The 18,671-nt window shown below is 49.6% G+C and overlaps 3 protein-coding genes across 3 annotated transcripts; all 3 read left to right on the forward strand.

Annotated features, from left to right (window-relative positions):
* Positions 1 to 1,846: 1,846 nt before the first annotated feature.
* LOC112883564 (putative methylesterase 11, chloroplastic) lies at positions 1,847 to 6,466 on the forward strand. Its single transcript, XM_025948877.1, has 5 exons — positions 1,847 to 2,346; positions 3,872 to 4,108; positions 5,258 to 5,401; positions 5,555 to 5,686; positions 5,793 to 6,466. Exons 1-5 carry the CDS (start codon positions 2,017 to 2,019, stop codon positions 6,078 to 6,080), a joined length of 1,131 nt encoding a protein of 376 aa, XP_025804662.1. The 5' UTR covers positions 1,847 to 2,016; the 3' UTR covers positions 6,081 to 6,466.
* A 2,935-nt stretch (positions 6,467 to 9,401) lies between these two features.
* LOC112883563 (cytochrome P450 78A5-like) lies at positions 9,402 to 11,359 on the forward strand. Its single transcript, XM_025948876.1, has 2 exons — positions 9,402 to 10,349; positions 10,470 to 11,359. Exons 1-2 carry the CDS (start codon positions 9,402 to 9,404, stop codon positions 11,082 to 11,084), a joined length of 1,563 nt encoding a protein of 520 aa, XP_025804661.1. The 3' UTR covers positions 11,085 to 11,359.
* A 3,639-nt stretch (positions 11,360 to 14,998) lies between these two features.
* On the forward strand, positions 14,999 to 18,517 carry LOC112879512 (protein NRT1/ PTR FAMILY 8.3-like). Its single transcript, XM_025943778.1, has 5 exons — positions 14,999 to 15,301; positions 15,879 to 15,987; positions 16,316 to 16,533; positions 16,677 to 17,224; positions 17,434 to 18,517. Exons 1-5 carry the CDS (start codon positions 15,263 to 15,265, stop codon positions 18,236 to 18,238), a joined length of 1,719 nt encoding a protein of 572 aa, XP_025799563.1. The 5' UTR covers positions 14,999 to 15,262; the 3' UTR covers positions 18,239 to 18,517.
* Positions 18,518 to 18,671: the final 154 nt, after the last annotated feature.

An 18,671-nucleotide genomic window follows, 5' to 3' on the forward strand; every position in this document is an offset into this window, starting at 1 on the left:
AGATTCTGCTCAGCTTGTTTCTTCTTTTACATAATTTTTTTATATTAGTGCTGTTGATGACCGTGTCGTGGCATTGAAAATTGCTGATAAAATGTACTCCCTCCGTTCCAAATTGGAGTTCATTTTGGCAAATTCCGTTCCGAATTGGAGTTTGTTTTGGCAAATTTAGATGCATATATAATTTTTGCTATACATTTGGATATAATATTTATCTATGTGCATAGAAAAAGCTATGTATCTGCTAAAACAATCTACAATTTGAAACGGAGTGAGTACAATTTGAAACGGAGTGAGTATAGGTTACATACCATTTTTAAAAGGTTGCTAAAACAAGGTGTGCCGTGAACCATATTGCCACGACTCAACAAAAAAAGATGGATAAGTCCCAATCGTTTGTTTACAGATGCTTCCCATTCCTGAATTTGTATAAGTTCAATCAGGCACGAGCCATGTTGGTGCACGCATGCCTGTTGTGGATCAGCCCGGTCAAACAAAATCAAGCACGTTCGTTTTTTCAAATACAGATAGCTCGGCATGGGTTTTGTTTGACTCTGGTGTATGAGCAGCAGCTCGGTCGGCCTTCAATTCGACTCAACAACCGGCTGGCTAAACTAACCGTTTCCCGACTCTGACAGAGAACCATCGCCATGACTCGCGTGTCGTCGTGTGCGTCGCCCGAGCCATCTGGCGCATCTGTGAGCCCGGGCTGGCCGCGGCCGACCGCGCCTCTGTTCTTTTCACAAACAGGCATTAGGACTAGGCCAGGTCAAGATTCTGCATTCAGCTGAGTCAGTCAGTCAATCCAGCACCTTGTTGCCTTCGGCAGATGAGCCGTGGGCACGGCGCCGGCGCGCCGTCGTGGACGTGGGTCCAGCCTGCTCGCCCGCCGCCTCTTGGCGCACGGCGAGACGCCGTCGTCGGGGCCGCCGGTCTATCCACGGTTGTTGCTTGTGACCAGAGGCTGGGGCTGCGTGAATTTGGATCTGGCCTGCCAGGAGGACGCGCCAATCTCTGCTTCCTTTATTCGCCGGCAAGAATGCCACTGTGCTCCGGTCGCGACTTCATTGGCAGCAAGGAGGACAGTGCAGCGGTACGGCCTACCCGCGTGCGCCAGCACGGATCTGCACCGTGCAGCGTTCGTTAGTCGTTACGCGTTCACTCGGAGCTCACAAGGCTCTTGAGTCTTAGAGTTGCCACCATCAACCGCAGAAAGAATGCAGTGGCCATGGTAGAGCCTGGCCCTGGCCCTGTCCGTATCGGGATGCCAACGTTTGTTCAGACAACTGAACTTTGGAGCCAAGAAAAATGGGTGTGACTGTGTCTGTGTCTTTGGTACTTTTGAGTGGCGTTGTTAACCAAACATGCTACATTTTGACGCCAGTGAGGGAGTTCAGGAAGCTTTTTTCTGTCTTCTTTAGCCACGTAAACCTCAGTAGTTGTCGAAGCAGAAACTGTTTGGGTGGAACTGGAACGTGCTTCACGTCCGAGTCACGTACTAGTACTACCAGCTTACAGTGGCAGCTGGAAGCGCACCAGAAAATTTTGCTTCAACAGTTCTGCTTTACCTGTCAAGAATTGCATGTCGACGTCGTGTCAATTCTGTCTGTGGTACCAAATGTCAAAAATGGTGTCTGATAATTTTTTTGACACATTGAACACGATGTTATCCAGCACCCTAAAGAATCTTTGTGGACTCAGTTTTACGACATTGTCAGCTCTAGCTATCTGCTAATGATCTCTGACCCTTAGTACTAGTCAAGACTAGACTGGAACAAAAATTCCCTGAACTAGGAGCCCTTATGTGCAAAAACGGCGGTACCAGAACAAGTATAAATTTTTCGTATCCTTTTTCCTGCCATTGCCGCGCCCGCTGCTCCGCTGCCTGTCTGCCTGCCTGCCGCCCCTGCTGCTTCGTTCCCCTCCCTCCTCGGCCTCCGCCAAAGCCAGCCTCCTGAATCGGAGAAGCCAAAGCAGGGATTTTTGGGATTCTACCTCTACCTCCCCTGCATCGGCCCGATGGGCTCGCTGGTCTCCTGCCTCTCCGATCCTTGCCCGTCGGCGTCCCCGCCGCCGCAGGCGAAGCGGCGCTCCTCCACCTCCTCCCGCGGCCGTGGCGGCGGGAGGGACTCCGCCAAGGCCACCATGGCCATCGACGAGGAGGCGTTGGCCGCCGCCGCGGCGCTCGTGCTGGGGCAGCGCGGTGCCGTGGGGGCGTTCGAGCGGTCCGCGTCGGTTCGCTGCGCGGCCAAGCGGCAGGGCCAGGGCCCGCCTCTGCCCCGGAGCTGCAGCACGCGCCCGAGGTCGCTCGCCGACCCCGAGCTCCAGCCGCAGCAGCTGCTCGCCAAGGTGAGGACCTGCTTTCTCATTCTCTCCCTCCCACGCGTGCGCCTCTCGGCACCCGACGCCCCATTGCTTGGTCTGGTTGGTCTCCGTGCCGCCGCGTGCGCTGAACGTTGAATTCTGGCGCTGTTTTCGATTGACTTCGACCCGTTTTTCCTTCGGGTCTTCACAGGACTTGGTTGCCTTTGCGTTGCGTGTAAGAAACGTGGCGGCTTTGTTTTTTCCCCACTTCCAATTTTCAATTCTCGGTTCTCTCGTTCTTGTGTTTTTTCTCTCCTTTTCTTTCGGTGAAATTTAGATCCGTTTCATGGTTTGCTCGATTCGTTTGGCTCAGTCGTGGAAGGTGTGATGATCTCTGGCGATCCTTGTCGCTCGTCTGATTCGGTGTATAGACATCCTGGCCAATTTGCAGTAGTATAATTCGATGCTGCTCTGTGGACGAATTCCTCTGATTTGTTTCTTGCCATTGCCTCATGCATCAACCGGTGGACGATTACATTGCGCGATATGTGACACTGCCTAGTGGGACCGGGCAATGTGTTTCCCATGCCAGAGGCGAGCAAACAAGGTTGTTGAAACTGGAAAGACTACGAATCCGGGCTGGTGCAATGCACATGTGGTTCTCCACATGTTTGCATCTGTTGATAGTATCCTGTTCAACGGTGGCATGCGTTCCTGATTTTCAACATAGATTAAGACCTGACTTTATCGTTTGGGGTTGATGAACCCTCTTGAGAAGTGTGAACAAGTGGGCATTTGACCACGACCGAGCACTGATTTGGTAAGAGATTAGAGTAACGTAGGAAACTTCGGTTGTTGGCGCATAGTAGTTGGTCATATACATTGGGTCTTGTTCAGAAGCTCGTCATGCATAGGATCTGTTAAAACTTATTGCTTGTTGGTTCTGGTTCTTGTGCGATCATATTGGCATGTGTGTTCCTTACTCTGGAGAAAGGACAAGGGAGGACCTGAGAGGATCTCAACTTTGTGTAATGGTTGGGGATCTTGATATTGTTTTCTTCAAATTGCTTCAGTATTGACACATGTGTTGTGGGGATATGCTGTTGCCAGGTTTGCCCAGGATCCCTGATCATGACGGGAGGGGCAGCCGGTGTGGCTACTAATCCTATTGACTTATATACCGGCATTTTCTGACTACTAAATAGTGGTGTTGACTAGTAAGAGGATACCGGCCAGGAAGGAAGCCCAGGATGATTGAGCTTGGGAGGTTTTCGTTTGACATTGTCAAAGTCATTTGTCAGTTGCCAAACGCATAAGCTGGTATGCTATAAGTGAAAGGTTGAAGAGAATCAGCATGGTATTTGTAGATGGCGTTTCTGTCTTTTATTCCTTATCGGCAAACGATCATTTCCACATTTGTGACTACACGAATAAATTGTACGCATATCCATCAGGACCTCAGATATTTTTTCTAGTTTCCTCCCCACTTGAATACTAGTGTTTGACTATTCTTATATTCCTGCTGTTTATATGGCCATAATTTTTGACTTATGCTTCATTTCTCAAACAGGATTTGAATACTAAGTATTTGGAAACCAACATCATTGTTCTCGTTCATGGCGGTGGCTTTGGTGCTTGGTGTTGGTACAAGACTATATCACTTCTTGAAGATAGTGGGTTCAAAGTTAATGCCATCGACTTAACAGGCTCAGGGATTCACTCTTATGACACAAACAAGATTAGCAGTCTTTCAGAGTATTCTGAACCACTTACATCTTACCTTAAAGGCTTAGGTGTTGCTGAAAAGGTTAACCCTCTTTCCGTATATCAATTATAGATGCTTTGAATATTTAGAAACTTAAATTCTATTTGGGATGATGCAGTAGCCTAAAAAAATGATTGATGTCGTGCTGTGCATGATGTTTGGTAATTTAGCCCCTTTCATGCTTTATATTTTTAGTGTTATTTGCATCTAAGGAGTTGCTTGCCTGTAGGGACTTTCCAATGTAGTAATATAAAAAAGGCTCGCCTGAGTGTAGTCCATAACAATCTCTAGGCAAAGAAAAATTGTTGTCTGTAACTTAATTGCTGGGATGGTCTACTGCTTAGATTTTATAATATGAAAATTGGGATGCTATTAGCTAATTTATTGTAAGCTGAGAGCTATGTAGTTGCAAACTAGTACTTGTTCCTGCAAAAGCTTATGCAAGCACATTGATTTTAGTCCAGGGCACTGTAGCACCTTGTAGGCTCCAATGCTGTCTTCTTTCAATTCGCGAATGTTAGGTAAGAATAGATATTGCAGCAACATGAAAATTGTGAGCTAGTTGAGTAATTGTTACTATAAGTGTCTAATGAACTTGGGTGATACTTTACTCTTCTGGGTGAGGTTTGAACTAGTAGTTAATAACCCAATGTAGAAATACTGAACTAGGAGAAATCATTAATAAGTTACAATATGCCTGAGTGTTCTGCGGGATTAAATATGTGTATGCTAAATTCTGTAGACCTATTTTTTTGTAAAGATCACAATCATAACAGGAATCATGTTAACAAATTTTCAAATCACAGAATGAACCGGTCCCAGATTATGATGGAAAGCCTAAGCACCACCTTACTTTAGTTATGATTTGATGCTTGAGAATGACCTTATTATTATGTACGCACAAATGACGTAAGATAGTTGAGAGCTACTCAAGTTGATCTATATTTCCTTAAAATAATTTCCAGGAATATTTTGTGTGTGCTCCAAAATCATCTTAATATTTCACCAGAATTTTGAGAAAAGTTCTTAGCAGTGCCAATATTGATATTTCAAAGCATCATAGGAACTTTTCAGTAGATTTTTATACTGTATTGTTCGGATTTATATGAAGATCCCTGCTTTCTTTTTTTGCACATAACCTCTTCCTCTTTTACCAGAAATATAAAAATTCGATCCTCTACCATTATGCAGGTGATTTTGGTTGGACATGATTTTGGTGGTGCATGTATATCCTACGCAATGGAGATGTTCCCGTCCAAAATTGCCAAGGCCGTTTTCCTCTGTGCAGCAATGCTGACAAATGGACACAGTGCCCTTGACATGTTCCAACAGCAGGTTGATTTCCAGCCACAGCATTAATTTTGTTGAATGATAACATAAACAAAATCAAACAGACAAGAACACTGAATGCTGCCTTGTCTCGCATCCAAATTGCATTGTCTTTCTATGATTATGTGCTGATCCAGTGATCCTGTTCTTCCACTCCAGATGGACACAAATGGCACTCTCCAAAAGGCGCAGGAATTCGTCTACTCCAACGGCAAGGACCGGCCTCCAACCGCCATCAACATCGACAAGGCACTGCTGAGAGACTTGTTATTCAACCAGAGCCCTTCCAAGGTAGGAGTACTATGTTGCTGTCACGGACAATAATCTCCAATCACATAACTGAATCCTGGTTCTGAATTCTGAAGTTCTTTACACCCCCTACCCTGTGCTCGTGAAGGATGTGTCGCTGGCCTCGGTGTCCATGAGGCCCATCCCCTTCGCCCCTGTGCTGGAGAAGCTCGTGCTAACCGCTGAGAACTACGGCTCGGTGCGGCGGTTCTACGTGGAGACCACGGAGGACAACGCCATTCCCCTGCCTCTCCAGCAGAGCATGTGTGGCACCAACCCGCCGGAGAAGGTGCTGCGTCTGAAGGGGGCAGACCACGCGCCTTTCTTCTCCAAGCCACAGGCGCTGCACAAGACACTGGTCGAGATAGCCACCATGCCTCCGGTCCAGGCGTCGTGAGATGACGTTTTCGTAGCTTCAGGTTTTGCCGGCCGTTGAGCCTGCATGGCTGCTGTACATGCTGAGGATGGTAAAAGGTTTGTGAAATCGTTACAGAGGATGTTGTCAGAGGTGCGGCAGCATAGCAGGGCTCTAGAATCTCTCACCGTCATTTCTGACGATGCATGGCATCCTTCCATTGTCGGCTGACATCTTGGGGGCAACTATCACTACTGAATCCCGTTTAGAACAAGTTTGGAAAGGTGAAATTTCACGAGATTTCTGTGATGCTTCAGCTTATGTGAAATTTCACATTTCTGTTAGGGCCTTGACCACTGCAGCATGTGTAACTCTGCAACAGCCAAAAAGGATGAAAATGAAAGTGAAGAAATATTTTTTTTGTCTTATATAGCTACATACAAACAAATATCAAGTAATTCAGCTTGGAAGCGGTTGCCACAATGCCAGGTACAGACTTGGTGTTGCTTTTGTCCTTGCAAGCCGGACTGACGTAGAAATGTAGAATCAATTTTCCTCCCATCGTTTACGACTTTGAATCTGCGTCCTATAAAAGTTTGTGCACCCCAGATTGATCCGGACAATGTGAGCCAGAGAGCTTTGAATCGCTTCCTCCCGCGCACGGGCCCACGTGACAGTGTAAACAGGAGGGTTGAAGGAAGACGCCATTGCCGGCCATCCGGAGCACCCGGCGGCGGGGGGGAAGAAGGGCTTTGGGAATTGGGCAACTGGCGAAACCAAACGAGATTGCCTGGGGTCTCCTGTGGTGGCGGTCTCGACGCCGGGGGCGTAGCGTTGTAGCTGACTAGGTACACTGGCATGGCCGCATGGGCTATCAAAGGGCACGGGCAGCGCCGTCGCCGTCGGCGGCATAAACGTCGGAGCGGGCACGGCCGGGTAGGAGAGGCGGAGAGGCGGCCTCATCGGAATTTTGTCGCCGCATTTTCGTACCATTTGGCGGGCTGCCGTGTGTCTTCCGTCTTCGTTCCAAGAAGCTTCTAGAGTAATCCAACCGGCGCTCTCATGACCGAGGATACGTTGTACTTGGGCCCTGGTGTCAGCATCACTCCTCGGGTTCTGGGCCCCCATGTTGGAGCCTAGTAGACGATCGTTAACAACATGGGCCGATGGCATAGGCTGATTCCTCCCACAAAAATCGGAGATAATAATAATAAATCGGAAAAAAGGTTCCATGAACTCTGAAAAAGAGCACTAGCTAGGAGATATTTTGGCTTGATGGCTGTGAAGAAACTGACGAACCGATAGGAATCGGAACGGCCGCATGGCGCAGGGGCACAGATGCTTAAACAAACCGTCTATCACCACCAGACCAGAACCCAACCCATCATCTTCTCTCCTTTCCTTTTCGAATGAAACTAAATAAAAGCCCAACCCATCGTCGCTGCAGCCTGCAGCTGTCTTGCTCCTTCCGGAACCGTTTCTACGAACTGTCTAAGTAAATTGCGCAGTAATCTCGCATCCTCTCAAAACGTATTGCCAGGCAGTAGTAATCTCTCTGGTCTCCACCATGCATGGATGGTAGCGTGAAGGCCTGGCTATGCTTTGCGCCTCCGCGTAGCAAAGGGCAGCAGCAGTTTCTGAATTTCGTTCGCAGAGATTTGCCACACCATCCATGAACAGTCGATCGCCAGCTCGGCGAACTAACCGATCATTATTCATCTATCTTTCGTGGCGAAAAAGCGTGCAAATTTGAAAGAGTAAGTTGGCGCGAATCGATCGACCTTCTTGGCACTAGCTTGCAGAGAAAACGTATCAGTTTCTGGACGGACGACGGGAAACTTGAATTTCACGATGAAAACAAACAAACAAGTGTGCACAAAATTAAAGGGAGTTCTTGAAGTGTGCACTCTAGCTAGCTGCTACCCTACACTACACACACACAAAAAAAGTGAGGACCGGGCCTTCGATCAGGCCGCTCTCACGCGTTGCCTGCACTTGGACCAAGCTACGGTGGAACGCACCAAAAAGACGAAGGCCGCATGAAGCAATGAGTTCATCGCTTGCGTTGCGTGGCATGCATACATAAATCGAAAGGGGACTGAAACTGATTTCCTTTTGGAACCGATTCGATTTGGTTCCGATGCAAAAGCTATTGGTTTCGGTTCGTATTTAGGCCGAATTCAGGGGGCCGGGGTGCAACGCAACGGGCCGGCTGGCTGCCTTTGCGTGCTCATCGATTTACGGCTGCGCTGGTGCTAGAGCATTACACGTCCATGGATTTCTTTTTAATATTCTGGCATTTGCTGTTGTGTTTGTTAATGGTAGGATTTAAAATGCCCGGTTTCTTATTACATGTTTCAGTGCATGGTAAATAGATATTTTTGGAAGATTTGATACGTTAATTACATCGTCCAGCTTGAAATTTCTGTGCTTATTATTGATTGTTTCTAGATTTCCAGCTTGACGTGTTTGGATCCCTGGAAATATTCAAAGATCTATCTGTATTTAAGCTCTCCGCTGAACAATTTGTTTGCATTATTCTGCAGCTTTGCGACGACACAATAGAAACATGTTATTAGGCCAATTTTTTTTTCCACGAAAATACTACTCTCCCTCAGTCTCAAGTGATACTGGCACTGTGGCGCGTGCAGGAAAGAATACACACCGACCGAACTAGTATTTCCTTCAAGAAATAATGCATGGCTTTGTTTTTCAACAACTATTCAAATCCGCCAATCAACAGATAAATTATTGTGAATACAAGAGAGCAATATATTAATTAATAAGAGGAATAATGAACCTTGAATATGTAACATCAGCAAAATCTCTTGTGCATGATGTTCATATTCCCGGAGGATTTTCCGTGTTCTACTGTATGCCGTTATTTTTTCATATCTGCATGTATTATTCCAAATCTTTAGATCCGTCACACCCTTCTTACATTAGGCACGTACAGTTGCCGCACGCATTTCGCATCGGTTTTAATTCCATGCCGTCTAGGATTTTTAAAATGAACATGTACAATGACCTCATTGCACGTTTGCGCTGGAAGAAGCTTGTGTCCCGTTTCAAATCTGCATAGAGTTTTTTTTTCAAGAAAAAGATCCCACATATTTCGTTCCATCAAGAGCTAAAATCAAGTCATTCATTAAAGGTTACACGCTTATTTAAAGGCGTCATTATTGTTGCAAGCAAGGCCCTAAATCACTCCTTTCCTCCTTGGCAATGCAATTTAAACGGAAATCAGGCAATTATTTGCCATGACAGTTATCGCTGGACTCCCTCCTATTTAAACGCTCCCTCCCTCTCACCATTCCACCAACCTCTCCAAACCCCTCATCTCCCACACCCAGCCAAGCAACCATGGTGCTCACCATGACCGCCGGCCAAGAGGACTCGCTCCTCCTGCTCCTCCTCCCGACCACCAACCAACTCCCGCCCCTCGTGGCAGCCCTCGTCCTGGCTGCCGTACTCCTGTGGCTCTCCCCCGGAGGGCCAGCGTGGGCGCTCTCCCGCTGCCGCCGCCCGCCATCCGGCCCACCGGGCGTGGTCACCGCGCTCTCCAGCCCCGTGGCGCACCGCGCGCTGGCGGCGCTGTCCCGCGCCGTCGACGGCGGCGCGGCATTGATGGCCTTCTCGGTCGGCCTCACGCGGCTCGTGGTGTCGAGCCATCCGGGCACGGCGCGCGAGATCCTTGTCAGCCCGGCGTTCGGCGACCGCCCCGTCAAGGACGCGGCGCGCCACCTGCTCTTCCACCGCGCCATGGGCTTCGCCCCGTCCGGCGACGCGCACTGGCGTGGGCTCCGCCGCCTCGCCGCCGCGCACCTGTTCGGCCCTCGATGCGTGGCCGGTGCCGCGCATCGCCGCGCCTCCATCGGCGCAACCATGGTCTCCGACGTCGCCGCCGCCATGGCCCGCCACGGCGAGGTCTCCCTGAAGCGCGTGCTGCACGCAGCGTCGCTCAACCACATCATGGCCACCGTCTTCGGCAAGCACTACGACGACTTGGCCAGCCAAGAGGGCGCCCTGCTGGAGGAGATGGTGACCGAGGGCTACGATCTCCTGGGGACTTTCAACTGGGCCGACCACCTGCCATTGCTCAAGTGGCTCGACCTCCAGGGCGTGGGGCGCCGGTGCAACAGGTTAGTCCAGAAGGTTGAAGTGTTCGTTGGCAAGATCATCCAGGAGCACAGGGCGAGGCGTGCGAATGGAGGAGTCTCCGACGAGTTCATGGGCGACTTCGTCGACGTCCTCCTAGGCCTAGAGGGAGACGAAAAGCTGTCAGATTCCGACATGATCTCTGTTCTTTGGGTAAGATCTGATTTGTATGTCTAAAATTCATGCTCTTTACAATCTTTTTCTTTTCTGTTATATGGAAATGGTTGCATTCAATTTACGCACGTTTTGTCCTGTTGTTTTTGTTTTAATCAGGAAATGATCTTCAGAGGCACCGATACGGTGGCGATCTTGATGGAGTGGATCATGGCGAGGATGGTGCTACACCCTGACATCCAGGCGAAGGCGCAGGCGGAGCTGGACGCCGTCGTGGGGCGCGGCCTCGGCGTCACGGACGCCGACGTGGCCAACCTCCCCTACATCCAGTGCATCGTGAAGGAGACGCTGCGCATGCACCCTCCGGGCCCGCTCCTCTCGTGGGCGCGCCTCGCCATCCACGACGCGCACGTCGGCGGCCACCTCGTCCCCGCCGGCACGACAGCGATGGTGAACATGTGGGCCATCGCGCACGACCCCGCCATCTGGGCCGAGCCGGAGGCGTTCCGCCCCGAGCGCTTCCAGGAGGAGGACGTGAGCGTGCTCGGGAGCGACCTCCGCCTGGCCCCGTTCGGCGCCGGCCGCCGCGTCTGCCCGGGCAAGATGCTGGCGCTCGCCACCACCCACCTCTGGATCGCCCAGCTGCTGCACCAGTTCGAGTGGGCCCCCGCGGCCGCCGCCGGCGGCGTCGACCTGTCGGAGCGCCTGAACATGTCGCTGGAGATGGCGACGCCGCTGGTGTGCAAGGCCGCCCCCAGGGTCCAAGCAGCCTAAGCTGTCGTCATCACCGTCAGGCCCTTCGTTTGCCCGCGTGTCCGACCAACCTCCATGCATGGCCGCGTCGTCTTCTTGAGCTGGTGTCTCTCTGAACCAATGATGGAAGCTACCAAAAGGTCGCCGTGCATGGCGTCGTGAGTTTTCTTTACATGTTCCGTGTGTCCATGCATGCCTCAGCTCCTAGGTTGTGGCTTGCTAAGTTTTGTGTGCTTCGTCGTGGCCGAAAATAATTTGCTGTGATCGGCTCGGATTATATATATGGCTTGTGATAATGAACATGAGCGATAATATTAAGAGTTATTATATCGACTTGGCCTCAAAGTTTTTTTTTAATTTTATATAAAATCGTCGTCATGCATGGGCTTCTTGCACTGAACATTTTGTTACCAAGCACAAGCAGCGACCGAATGCTCAGCAGTGACTCAACACCATTGACATGTTCATGGAGAATTTGCTACCTGCGAGACGAAATGGCGCGCGCCTAACAAACTATACTGCTCTTTGTACTGTGTGTTCATGCAATCATGCCACTCTGCCTACCCAGCTCATGCATGTTCATGCTACCCATGCTTCATGCTTGGCAGGAAAAACTCCTCACTAGTCATGCATTCTTCTGATGCTGCTTATCAGTTTTAGACTTGGGTCTCTGCAACGGGCTCGCTTATTTCATCGTCTGGAACCTGAATCCTTTTTTATGTGCGTGATCTGAATCTCGAGGCATGTGTTCACGCGAAGCCAGAGCTCATGGCATCAGATTCAGACCATCATCTACGTTCAAAAAAAGAAGATTCAGATCATCATCTTCATTTCGCCCATTTCGTTGTTTCATATAGTGTACCAATGGGCACAGTATTGTTTTTTTTAACGTGTAAAAGTTTTGCATGTCTTCTAATCAACAGAGGTGTGAAGATGCACAAGTTTTTATAGGATGCAAAGACAGCCAATTAGCAAAGTACGGATTGATGCCTTGAAGGCTTGAATCAGGCTGATTTTACAGTCTTGGTGTTGCCTCCCAAGGACTGTAAAACTGTCCCATGGTTCTTAGTATGAACGCAGATGGTTTTTGGTGTGGGTGTTTGAGCAATTTGTTGCAGAGGAGATTGAAAGATATGATATGTAATAGGTGAAGGTGCTCGTGGAGTCGACTCTGATACTTGCAAGAGAAAGGACTAGTTTACTTTCTGCTCTCTGCTCCCCATGATCCTGAAAGCTGACTTGGGTAGAAGTCAATGACTGTAAAACCCGCCTTTGTTAATCGACGACCAGTCAGACTCAGATCATGATCATCTTTGATATCATCCAACAAATTAAGAAATTAGCTTGGTCATAACTATCGATTCGATCAAACTATTTTTCTTCTATATACAAAAAAATAAAAAAAAACTAACGGCTTAGATTCCTCAGTCAACTCCTACTGGTAACTAGGTTGGTCACAGCTGAAGATCTGATGGCAACAGTCGCAGCCAAATGCAAGGCCGGTATAAAAACTAATACAGTTGCAGTTCAACGCCTGTGCCTTCAGACAGGCGCTGCATTTGCCATGTTTCCTGGAAGTAATCGAAGCCTGCTAGCATGCAGTAATCGAAGTCGGTCAAACACTGGAAACAGACAACTGTTTCATGGAAGGGAACCGGGCGCTGGGTGCAGGCCACTTCTTTTTAATGGCCTGCTCGCAGTGATCTGTTTCGTTTCAGGAAACCGTGATCTGTTTCCCAGTGGTTCGACTACTGAGTACTGACCGTTTACGTAGTAATCTTCAGACCGCATGGTTTAGCAGTGGAAACTTCGGGGAGATGAACGAATCCCAGGTGCAGCTTGCTTGTCAGTCAAAGCTTTCTTCTGCTGCTTCTCAGCTTTGTCAACTAAGGCATCAGCATCCTTGCGAGGCTGCCACTGAGCCTGAACCTGAACCTAATCACCAAATGATATGATTCCATGGCCATTCCACATCAAGAACCCAATCGATATCATTCCACCAAGGCAGATTCAAACAAAATCTGATATGGTTCCAGCTTTCACCCGCCTTTGCTCCCCTTTTCCTCAGATCCAAATCTGCGCGGCATTTGCGACGAAGAAGACGGGAAAGCTGCGTCGTCGCCATCGACGGAAAGATGCCTGATTGCCTGTACTTATGACGAAAACGGAAAGATCCGACCCGAACGTGTTCCGTATGCCTCTTGGAGGCAACGGGTGGGCGCCACAGTCTCATCATTGGCGCAATCTGCAGGAGTGGGCGAGACTGAGAGCTATGGCGGAGATCTGGGCTCGCGGGGACAAAGCCGTCGCCGGCGGTTGGTCACGTCACCGGTCAGCCCGGTCTAGTCTGAAAAGAAAGGTGCTGCGTGATGGTGGCAGTGTTCTGTCAGTAGTCAGGAACGTGATAGGCTCGGCGCATCTGGGCCTCGACCCGCTGGCGACGGCGAGATGCATGGGCTCCGTCCCGTCCCGTCCCGTCGTCCCGTCCGTCGCGGTGTGATCGTTGGCCGCGGGAAGCGCAAGACGGCAAGATCATGCGGCCGGGCGCCGGCGCGTGGATGCCCACGTGGGCTATACCGCCCTCCTCGTAGTCGTAGGTGCAGTAGCCAGTAGCCTAGTCGGCAGGGAAAGGCTGCCGCGCACAGTCGGACGCGACGGGAGCGGCCGGCTCGGTGCGGCGGACGGACACGCCGGAGCGGCGGAGCCCGATCCTCGCGCGCGTGCGTGATGGGCAGTTGGGCACCGAGCACTTGGGGCAGGACGCGCCGCGCCGGCGTGCCGCGTTCGCCAACCCCGGGGGCGGATCAGAATACCGCGGCTCGTGTTGCCTGTTGGAAAGGCTCCGGGCTCTGGCTGATGCCCGGCGAATCGGCCGCGGCGTGGGGTGGGCCGCGGGGGAAGTCCCAGGCCTGCCTGCACGCGCCGACGGTTGGGCCGGGTTTCGCCGCCGTGCCGTACCGCCAATCCTATACATCTTCTTGAACGTAAGATTCATGCGGCCCACGGAGGCCGCACGATCTCGTTCCCCCATCCTATCTTCTTCCTCTGGTTGCCGCTCGCGCGTGCGTCGGCGAGGTAGGAGAGGGGAGGGAGTGGAGCGGCCGCTGGCGAGGGGTGGGAGGTAGGGGAGCGACTGACGGCGAGATGAGAGTTCTGGGATTGCCAGGACACGGAAGCTCCATTGGTCGCCAGCGTTAGAAGAGAAGGTCGGGAGGGGGAGAAGGAATCGATAGGTGGTGGGCGGACGGCGAGGCGGCTGAGCGCTATGAGCGGGAGCGGTGGTTACCGGCGGCCGTGCCAGATCCCAGATGGAGGCGTGGCGTTGGAGAGGTTAGGGGAGAGCAAGGATGTGCCAGCGGTGGGTGGACGGAGGGCGGCGTCGGCGCCTCCGGCCAGGGTAGCGGAAGAGGCGGCAGGGGTAGGAAAAAAGAAGATAAGGCGTCGTGGATCCTTGCTTATCCATCTTCCGGAAGTGTAACCCCTCCTGTAACTCCTAACCTACCAGATCACACGGGCCTGTGCCGCGTTGGTTGTCGAGCATTGAAACGTTGTTGCAGTGTCATTTGGGTAGGAACGTCTTGGGCGCCAATTGGCATCTACCTTCGCCCCCAACTTCTGAATTCTGATCATCACACGGATACTGTTCACACGAACGGCAACCTGAATTCAGCCAAAATTTCTCCAAGAAAGCAGTGAAAATTCCTGCCCGGAGTAGTAAAAACCTTCGTCGCCGGACCTGGAAAAAAACTGTCGCGCCTCAAACGAACGCCACACGCACGCGTCAAAATTCAATTCCAACTGTCGCTCGGTCACTGTCCTCTCCCGTGCCCACCGGTCATCGGGTCGCCGCCACCCTAACCGCAGAAGCAAACCACCCACCCTCCACCACTCCGCCCGCCCAGTTGCCCACCGTCCCGCGTCGCCGTCGCCCCGATTTGGATTGGACGAAGCAACCTCCCTCCCACGCGCTCGTCGCTATCCCCTCGCCGGCGTGGTCCTCGCAGGGAGCGGAGCTGAAGCCACCAGCTGCCAGAACCGGACTACCAGGTCATGATGATCTTATCGGTCGCGCTCTCACCAACCCGCCGCCTCGTCGCGTTGTCGGCAACCAGCTGCGCAGCCAGCGCATTTGACTCTCTCTAGGGGAGGCGTGAGTCGGCGGGGGACTCGGATCAGCGGGGACTGGAGGCGGGCCGGCCATGGAGGAGGGAGGCGAGCACGCGAGTCTTCTGGTCAAGGTACGGCGAACCTGCTGTTTCGCTCGATTCCCCTCCGCCGAATCCGAACTAGCTCTTCCCTGCTTAATTACCGCGGAATGGTTTGTTTCCTGGGTTGCGGACTCGGGCTCGCCGGGAGCAAATTTCATTTGCTTAATGCGGTGCCTTTGTATACCAAAACCGGGGGTTTGAAGTATCATTTTTTAGTGCCACAAGGTGCTAGATTGGGGGTAAGCACGATGCTCATGTATGGTGTACTGGGGAAGCGAACAGGCCGATAAGCATCTGAGTGTGACATGTACGCATGCTGGATTGCTTGTGGATAGCAAGTCAGTATGATACTATTTGTGTTACTCTGTTGTTGAGGGAAACGTTGAATCTGATAGGCCGTGTGAAGCTGTTTCTAATTTGTTCGGGATCTGAAAGCCGGGAGAAATCATCGCAATGTCAGCACCTGTTTCTTTCTTGTTAACAGTGACTGTAGAACTTAGATGAGTGGACTTTGTTTCAGACAGCTATCAAATTGACTGTTGAGAGAGAAAAATGGTTACCCATGATGAACGCTATGATCTCATGTTAATACTTGGCCTTCCTTCAGGATGATGCATCATGCCATGGAGATGAATCACAGAATCTATTGGAAGCAAAGCAAGGGTCACAGCTTAAAAGTAAACACTCTAACTGGAGAGCACCAGCACTCATTCTGGGTGAGTCATGCAGTGCCAAGCGTAACTTTTGTTCTGTACAATATCTGGGTATTCTTCCTTGAAGCTAGATCATTACTAACTCTTGTGTAGAGCACTTATTACTCTTTTACATTCTTTAACATGATGTTGCGTGAGATGTTTGATTGCTCTGCGTTTTCTAGCTCCTGGTGTAAGGAGGGCTATTCCTGACCTCCTTGCCACAACTCCTACAGTTAGCCTATCCATGGTTATCTGATTAAATACAACCATTTAAAAACACAGTTGCTGTGTAACAATCAAATTGCATTTTCGTATATTGAGAGGATGTTGATCGGCTATAATCCTGCAGGGTTGGAATGCTTGGAGAGCATGGCTTTCAATGGAATCGCGACAAACCTAGTCGTGTATATCCGCTCAGTTCTCCATGGTGGTATTGCTTCCAGTGCATCAACCGTATCTCTTTGGTTTGGAACAAGCTTCTTTGTGCCAATACTTGGAGCCGCCATAGCAGATACTTACTTGGGAAATTACAAGACCATTTTAATCTCCCTTATCATGTACCTACTTGTAAGATCAGTCTCTTACTGCTAACCTGCTGCTTCTTATTCACTTTTCACTTCCATTTTTGTAGACTGTTTTGGATAACCTGACCATTCAAGTGATGCACAATTTCGCATATTTTTCTAACAGGATGCCAATGCTCATTGCAGGGCATGGTACTCATTACAGTTGCAACATTTATGCCTTCTACTTCAGTCTTGTGTGACACGAGCTCATCATGCCTTTCGTCAGATGGAACTCAAAATCTGATTTTCTTTGTTGCGTTGTATCTCACTGCTGTTGGATGTGGAGGAGTAAGATCGGCACTGCTTCCATTTGGTGCAGACCAATTCAACAATGAGCACAGCTTAGATATTAAGAGGAGAAGGATATTCTTCAGTTCATTCTATATATGTGTCATCTTCGGTGTGATTACTTCAGGGACCATTATAGTCTGGGTTCAGGAAAATGTTAGCTGGGCTATAGGATATGGAATTGCCACGACATGCATAGGTCTTGCTTTGATAGGATTTCTGGTGGGAACACCTATATTCAGACAACATGAGCCTTGTGGTTCTCCGGTGAAGAGTATTTTCAAGGTTATAGTTGCCACTTTTAGAAACATGAGCTTGGAAGTTCCTGATGATGGCTCTCTTCTGTATGAGGTCAGGAGCAACCACACACAAAGGATGAAACTAGCCCACTCTGATGATTTTAGGTACTTTTTTTTGTTACTACCATGAGATACTTAATTACTTTTCTGGAAAAATCCTCAAATTGTGTATCTCATGCATCTTATGATGTGAACTTATAAATTAATAACTGTTCCTGAAACATGGAAGCCAATGTGACTAACTTGTTCATTTGATTGGCATTCACTGGCTATCCTGCACTTATTAATCATCTGATTTCATCATTTTGTGTCAGGTTCTTAGACAAGGCAGCAGTTATTTCTGATCTGAGCTTGGCCTATGGAAATCATCGAAGTTCATGGAGTCTATGCACGGTAACTGAAGTTGAGGAACTGAAAATACTAATCCGCTTACTGCCAATATGGGTGACTGGAATATTCTTTGGTGCCGCAATCTCTCAAATGCACACCACTTTCATTCAGCAGGGAACTGTGATGAACACCAAGATTGGCTCCCTGACCATTCCACCGGCATCCTTGTACTCATTTGAAGTGATATGCGTCACACTCTGGGTACTTGTTGTGAACAAAGTGATTGTACCAGCAACCCGAATGTACTTTGCAAACGGCGCAGAGCTCACACAGTTACAGCGGATCGGGATCGGTCGTTTCCTGATGATATTTGCCATGGCAATGGCTGCACTTCTAGAAACAAAGAGGCTACAGAGTGTTCGGGAAGCAGAGCCGCTAAGCATTGCATGGCAGCTTCCACAGTACTTTATTATTGCTGGGGCCGAGTGCTTTGCTGTCATCACTCAGCTGGAATTCTTCCACGGTCAGGCGCCAGACTCCATGAAGAGCATGTTGACGGCATTCGCGTTGCTCACCACTGCTCTCGGTAATTACTTGAGCTCAGCCATCATCACCTTCATTGCTGGGGTGACCGCTGTATGGCAAAGCCCGGGATGGATACCGGATGATCTGAACAGAGGTCACCTGGACTACTATTATTGGTGTTTTGCAGCCCTCTCTTTGGCGAATTCTGTTGTGTATTTGTATTTTGCTAGTAAATACAAACTGAAGAAAGTTGTTATTAGCTAACGTCACTTGTTATATCACCAGGTGTAATATAATGGAAATGTTTATATTTATTCTCTGTTTATAGGCCATGGAAGGACCTTTTCTCCCAAATATATAGTGTCTTGTTGATCTCAGGATTTAGGAGGATGTGTAAATGTTAGGAGAGAAACACATATATTGTTTTTTTAATAGCTATTCATTCTGTGTGCTTGCGGAGGGATCGGTTGATTTGGTTCATTTGTATGTAAATGCAATGTAAACATTATTTTGGCAAGCATCCAGGATCTTGGAATAAAATCACTAAGATAACTTAAGTACTTAACTTTGGTATGGCCTGCTGGTGGAAGTGTAACAATGCTGGTTGTCGATCGATTGGTTGCAGGTTTTGTTCCATTTTTTGTTGGTGAAAATGTAATAGGGCTTCCTCTCGTTAGAAAAGAAATGCACTACATAG

The sequence above is a fragment of the Panicum hallii genome, chromosome 2, assembly GCF_002211085.1.
Source record: "Panicum hallii strain FIL2 chromosome 2, PHallii_v3.1, whole genome shotgun sequence".
In the NCBI taxonomy this organism is placed as follows: domain Eukaryota; kingdom Viridiplantae; phylum Streptophyta; class Magnoliopsida; order Poales; family Poaceae; genus Panicum; species Panicum hallii.